We start from the raw sequence: 7,055 nt of genomic DNA, 5'->3' as shown, positions 1-7,055 counted from the left end.
GAAGTGTTCATAAAAAGCATTTATTTCAAGCTGATGCACAAATTATGAATATAATATATCCAGCCAGTTTCTGCAAAGAAAAATTGTCCTTATAAGTTCTTTATGCTGCAGGCATATTTGACAAGGTTTTTAAAGACTTCCTGGCCTCAGAATTTACATCAGATTGTCTTTAGACCCTAAAGGGTCACTTAGACAAGTATTTTCCAACGTCCCAAGGATAAACCTCGTTCTCGGAATAAGGCTTTCCTCACAGCAGTGTTACCAAAGGTTTTGCAGTACCAATTGGCAGGAAGATATTTAAAGGAGCTGCTAACTGTTTCCCTTTAGAAAAAAGGAGGATGGCGATCAGCAGAAGTCACAAATTTTTCAGAAAGACATTTGAAGGAGGTGCTATTCCATTCTCCTTAGACAAAATGAGGCCGACGGTCAGCAGAGCTCACGTAAATTTTTCCGTGCATCATGCGAATTGCTGGGAGCTGAGTGTGGCAGTGGAAATGGGGCACACAGCAGTGGCCATTTACTGCAACGTTGTTTGATTGGTTTGTATTGTTCTCAGCCAGATTCTCTTGAGTTTGATCTCTGTCTTCTTCGGACTCCGACTGGGCCTCTCCCTCAATATAGGGGATGTCTTCTGCACTTGTTACACTTGCCTCTTTAGTGAGATGGCCCCGGGTAGTCTGGGGTTTCCATGTCCCTGGGATATCTTCTGCACCATCTGATTCAGAGTCAGATTCCACAGTTGATGCACCAGGTTCTGTAATAGCATGGTCATAATAGGTCATAGGGGAAAAAAATCACAATGTTGTATGCAAGACTTCTAAACTACCCTATAATTAAAGGACAAGGAAAGTCTAAAATAAAATAAGGCTAGAAATGCTGTATTGTGTATACTAAACATAACCATGAACTTATTGCTCCACAAAGCCAAATCAAACAAATGATTTATGCTTTCAAAGATGGCCACAGGGTCCTGTCATCTTGTAACTTTGTTAAACATCTTTGCCTGACCCTGACCCTGCACATGCTCAGTGTGGTCTGGGCTGCTTAGGGATCGTCATAAACATAGCTGCTTGAATTCTGCATGGCTGGTAGGTAAGGCGGGGGCTCACCCTGCTGTTCATAAGTTTGATTGTTTCTCTGCTCAGCAGTTAGGGACCATCTGACAATTCCTATCCACAGCAGTAAATGAAAGGAGAATTTCACTGAATACAGTCAGGTTTCTTATAAAAACGGTACACATTTTTTAATTAAAGTATATTGGAGATAGGTTTCTTTTTCATTAAAAAAAGTAAAAATGGGATTTTATTTTTTGCCTTTCCTTGTCCTTTAAACAGTCTGATTCTAAGACAATGTTCTTGTACATTGTATAACTGAGGGCTCAAAAACAAAATGTTTTTTTTTGGAAGAGACCATACCAGATAAGGAGAAAATGGGTATGGACACTATGATGGGGTGCGTCCGCTCATGCATACTTTGTATAAACCATAAAACTAAATGCAGACATTTGGTGCACTGAATGCATTCAAATTATTTTGTGTTCTCTTAAAGTTATACAGTGGTGTCCTGGGGTAATGTGTATAGTATGTACAACTGAGGGGGCAAGGCAGACTAAGGATACATCAAGAAAGGGGGTTATATAGCACCCATCAGGTGTTTGATCTAATTAGTCCAACTGTACACGACAGGTAACATAATAGCAAATTGATTGTTATAGAGAAGTAACAACTGAAATAATTGTAACTTATTACTGCACCACAACCTCTAAGGCAGTAATTAATATGTTGCTCACTAACCCCATAGTTGTTGCTCCCAGTGGCCTCAAAGCGCGTACTTATTTTTGAATTCCTGGCTTGGAGGGAAGTTTTGGCTGTATAAAAACCAGGAGTACTGCAAAACAGAGCCTCCTGTAGGCTGCCAGTCCACATAGTTTTTTTACATTTGAGTGTGGCTCATGGGGAAAAAAAAAGTTGGGGACCTCTGCTTTAAAATGTATTCTTTCCATGGCGTCTAATGTAAACTGTTTTAACATGGTTTCCTTACCTTTGAACACTGGTATTTGGTATTCTGGTGTTAGCTCAGACAAATCCTCCTCAACAGTCACTTGAAGTCTTGCTCTGCTTTGCATTGAAGCAGTGTCCTGTAGGAAAGAATTACACACCAGGGGCTTAATATGTTTAAGAGAAACATCTGTAACAGCAGCAGACACACACACCCATGTACCCTTTTACTTACATCACTAGAGGAATTCCCTGTGCCTATGTCTGTGTTACTGACTGGTTCCTGGAAAATAGTGCTATAAAAGATGATCAGGGTCTCCACGATGCGCGCCTGGTGAGGATAGTCCACAAGTGAAGACAGTGATACAGTGGCATCTGTAGGACGTGGGCGCATAAGAGCAGGGCCAAAAACAATCCCCAGGTTACTAGGGCTCATCTTGTTCAACTGCTCTTGTTCAGAGACCCTGTAGAGAGAAAGAGGGATTGTTTTCAGTCAACATTTTTTCTCCATCATTTCTGATAATTTCTATGAAAAAAATTTTTTTTGGTGTTGATTAAAGAGAGTCAAATTTAAAACGAAGTCATAGAAAATAATGTATCTATAATGTATCTATAATACAAAAAAAATTATGACTTCACGGTTATTCCCCAGATCATATACCTGCAAAGGTGTTTCACCAAATACTGCAGAGTAGTCCTGTTCTCAGAAGGCAGGTCCTGCAAAAGTTCCTTCAACTGCACAACGATGGATAAAACATCTGTTTCTGTATTAGGGCCTTTGTCTTGCAGGCGAGGTCCTTTCCCTGTCTCCGTTCCTCTCAAACTTTCTTTTGCTAGACCCATGAGTCCATTGTAGAGACGGAATGGTATCAGGGGTTCTGGAAGCTGTGATAAGACAAGCATTTTTGAACTTGTACAATTTAATTATATATATACATATGCACACACACTCTCTCTGTTCCTGTGGGGGACTGAAACAAGAGCAAATTAAACCTTTGGAAGATTGATTCAGAAAGTCCTGTGAGTGCCGTTTTTCTGCATTGCTTGTGAGCCTTTTGCGTCCCGAGGTCTTGCATACCTGCATTGCCTTGCTATTGTGGCATTGAGGGCACTGTATCCGTCTTGCTATGCCGCATAACTTATGAATGCTGATTCAGCATTGGGCAATTATATTGCATACATTATAAAAGCTATGCTCTCATTGGTCAATTATTTTGCATAAATTATAAAAGCTGTACTCTCATTGGTCAATTTTTTTTGCATAAATTATGAAAGCTGTGCTCTCATTGGTTAATTTTTTTTGCATACATTATGTAACTGTCCTGTCATTGGTCCTTTATTTTTATTTTTGCATACCCCCACCGGCCCTCTCCCTATGTTGTATAATGGAAATGTTAAAGCCGTAGTGATGGAAAGTGTGTGCATTGGTTCTCTTATGACTGTGGTGTTAAGGGCCATGTAGCAGTCTTGTGCTGTTTCCGCTGACCAGCCTTTTGGTTGCCGGTAGTGATTTAGCCATGTGCTCTACTCCTGACAAGTGTCAAGGCCAAGATAATGTATTGCCAGTGCACCCGTGTCCAGATGAGTACCATTCAACTAATTTGCTAGGGTCCAAATTAACTTAGCAACCATGCATTGATTTACAGAGCATTTGTTTTTTAGAAAGGAGTCAGTGACACCCATTTGAAACATAAATAACTATTAAACATAAATAATGAAGTAGCTTAGAGTCGCCGTTCTATAACAATAAAAGTTACCTTATACATAAAGTATAGTTCATAAGTATATATATATATATATATATAAGTAGCAAATACATATATTTTAGTGTATATATGAAGGCCTTAAGCATTATAAAATATATTTACACGGTAAGATGGAGCTGGGAATGCTTGGCACATTCAGTTAGAGAAATATGATATACACATCTTATTTTACCTGACGGAGGTAAAGTTTCAGAACATTGCTCAGATCATGGGGTGAGGCCTGTGAAAGTTCAACCAATTCCTTTCCATTCTCAAAAGCCTGGCATAGCTTTTCCACTCGGGTTTTTACACCATTTACTCTGTATATGCCCTGTTTGCAAAATATGAACATTTCAGTGATATTGAATTTTAAGTTAGAGATTAGTACAGTATATTAGCAAATAAAAAAAACGATTTTTCAAAGTGCAACCTTTAAATCGGGTTTCTGTGCATTTAACTCAATGTGTTCATAGGATTATATATTACAAGAACATTCCAAGGTGTCAAATGACTTCACACAGCAGGTAAAAAAAGTGACAAAAGCTCCCAATACTTTCATTCACATGCAATGTATCACCTTCATGATTAGAGCACGCTCTTCAATCTCTGACACACACTTGCGAATGAGGAAAGGGATGTGATCGGGTGACCTGAGTGCCGTCTCTGAGAAGTCTCTACCAAACAGTAAAAGTCGGCCCTGAAGCTTCTTGTGACCACATTGGATTGCCAGGGTTTCCAGGCATTTCTTGTGACAAGCAAGGGAACACTAGGGGAAAAAAGCAAGAGAGGGTAAATAGGTCAAATGCAAATATACAGTAAGTGATCTGAGAGTTGGTGAAATATGATTTTCCACTCTCACCTGTATACATTCCAACCTCATTTGACCATTTACCTGCCTCACGCAAATACAAACCATGATTATCCCTATCATTTATACAACTTTGACTTACATTTGCCCTTTCTTTTCTCTGCTGGAATCTTACCTCCTCACACTCGGCTCCTTGGAAGTACACGTAGCTATTGCATTCTCGACATTTGCTTGGTGTCCGCAATTTGCGCAAACGGTGAGTCAGTGCTGCCCTCGACAGGCCAATATTGCGGAATGGGCCAGTAGAATTCTGCACCTCCAAGCTGCCAGAAAGCCCATTTATACCTAATTTTGGGGAAACAGTAATGAGTGGTATATGCACAGTGGTACAATTTAAGGTATCTGCAAAGGGTTTGGAAACTAAGCTGGTATAATCTATATTATCTATCAAAATATATAATCTACTGGCCTAAGTAAACCATCATGATAGAAGAGATAGTACCCTGGCACTGATGTAAAATAGTTTTTGGTTAAAGCTAATAACCTGGCAGCTCCCATTTATATGTAAAATGCAAATGTGCCATTTTTTCTTGCTGTACAAGAAGGAAACAACCAAAAGATAATTTATATCCTAATATGTGACCATTTAAAAACATTTCTCAATGCAATGTGGCATTAGGCTATGGCACATGCTATAATTAAAACATAAGATAACCAACATCCCCCAGCAGATAAAAGTTGTCTCAGAATGACAGGACATTTAACAGCTGCCGTAACCTATGGTGGACTGTCCTAAAATGAGAGAGAATGGCTCCTTACTTTGCTCAAATGATGCGCTCAGCCTCTTCTGATCAACATTCTCAGTGGGAGAAAGTGGTTGATGCAATTTTTCTGGGAATGCTGGAACTGAGAGGGATCAAGGTAAGTACTGTAGCTCTACCTTTTCCACTGAAGAATTGTTATTGTTTTTGTATAAAATTGTACCTGTTGCACTGCTTACAGCTGGGTCACCTTCAGTTATAGCAGTTGGCCATGACTTATGCACTTGATGACCTCTTCCTCCTACCAAAATAAAATGTAAAATGGAGTCATCCCATATTATACCAAATACATGACCTTAATTGGTTCTCTCATTTTATATACGTGTCCCCAGTCTCACCTCTCCTCTCTACACCTCGCTCCTCTCCACTTATCTCCTTATTTTCTGAGGATGGTATATCTTGAGAATTAAAACTGGATTTGCGTGCACGAATGCAAGGAGACCTAAAAGATGAAAGGAACTAATAAGAGAAATGTGTTTCATATTAGGAAAGTTTGCTTTACCATCTTAAGAAATGTGGTACCATGTGATCTGAGGAGTGTAAGGCTGGAAGTCATAAGAAGTCTCTGGCTCATTCACAGCCCCTAGCTGGCGCACATAGGATGCATACTGCTGGCCAAGGTCATACAGCTTGCTGCTTTCACAGAGCATCTGGAACCCTACTGGCAGGGGAGCGGTCTGCATGTGCATGCTCTGATAATAGGAAATGGTGGCCTGGGATGAGAGAATTTGAAGGATGAGCAAGAGAACCAAGAGAATGCAGGTGAGTACACTATGAGAAAAAAGCAGCATAGTCAATACCAAGTGAGCAATGTTGGTTAAAGTGAAGAAGTTTGGAAGAGTCTGAACTAATGGACATATGGAAAGCTCTTAAAAAGTCTTAATTGACAGAAGGAAAGTGCAAGGTATGCTGAAGTACAGAACAGCAGGATATTGTAACAGTACCGAACGCAAAATCTGGTCACTCTGTTTGATCAGCTCCTGCAGCTGCCGTAAGACATTCACTTTGACATCCTCTAGTTCCTGCTTCTGGGTTTTGGCATCTGCTATACAAGTTCTGTAAGTTGCCATCGCCTCTTCTGCCTGCAGGAAGATATATTATTACAACTGATGTGGGGAATTTAGGGGGGGGGGTATATCCGCTAAAGCAATGAGCTATTGTCTGTGGATGAGCTTTGTGCACGTGCTTTCCATCCATGTTTTTGGTTTTCAAAACATACCAAAATGATTTAATCTCTTTTCAACTCACCCTGTTCTTTGCTTCTTCCTCTGCTCTTCTTTTCTTATCAAGTGACCTGGTACCACTATGACTCTGTTCTTCTTCTGCTCGTGTTGCATTGTACAGTGCTCTTTCATGCTCCTCACTACGCTGCATGTATGCTTGACGTGCCTTGCGGAGGTTGCTTTCTGCTTCCATCTATATGAATATTAGAGGGTGTCAGTAAAAGAATGGAAGGCTATGGGAATGGACAAAAGTGCACAGTGCTGAGAGATTTGCAAAGGCCCAGAACACACCGGCACAACATGGGTAAGTCTAGCAGGATTAACCTTGCTCGTTTATTGCGGATGCAACGTTTCGGGGCGTGACCCCTTTCTCACGCCCCGAAACGTTGCATCCGCAATAAACGAGCAAGGTTAATCCTGCTAGACTTACCCATGTTGTGCCGGTGTGTTCTGTGTCTACG

The 7,055-nt window shown here is 40.4% G+C and overlaps 1 protein-coding gene across 4 annotated transcripts in view; it reads right to left on the bottom strand.

The window, feature by feature from the left end:
* Positions 1–6: 6 nt before the first annotated feature.
* The window catches only part of arhgap45.L (Rho GTPase activating protein 45 L homeolog), a 60,647-nt gene continuing 53,598 nt past the window's right edge, over positions 7–7,055 (bottom strand). For all 4 annotated transcript variants that reach the window (XM_018246395.2, NM_001093203.1, XM_018246402.2 and 1 more), the window contains 13 exon segments: positions 6,620–6,787; positions 6,316–6,453; positions 5,894–6,084; positions 5,710–5,813; positions 5,535–5,612; positions 5,370–5,456; positions 4,726–4,895; positions 4,320–4,508; positions 3,936–4,073; positions 2,659–2,882; positions 2,233–2,461; positions 2,041–2,137; positions 7–754 (listed from right to left, as the gene is read on the bottom strand). In XM_018246395.2, the coding sequence (XP_018101884.1) occupies positions 405–754; positions 2,041–2,137; positions 2,233–2,461; positions 2,659–2,882; positions 3,936–4,073; positions 4,320–4,508; positions 4,726–4,895; positions 5,370–5,456; positions 5,535–5,612; positions 5,710–5,813; positions 5,894–6,084; positions 6,316–6,453; positions 6,620–6,787 (2,163 nt within the window). In that variant the 3' untranslated portion in view covers positions 7–404.

This window comes from Xenopus laevis, chromosome 1L (genome assembly GCF_017654675.1).
Source record: "Xenopus laevis strain J_2021 chromosome 1L, Xenopus_laevis_v10.1, whole genome shotgun sequence".
NCBI classification, from domain to species: domain Eukaryota; kingdom Metazoa; phylum Chordata; class Amphibia; order Anura; family Pipidae; genus Xenopus; species Xenopus laevis.
This window is presented reverse-complemented; position numbering and strand designations above follow the sequence as displayed.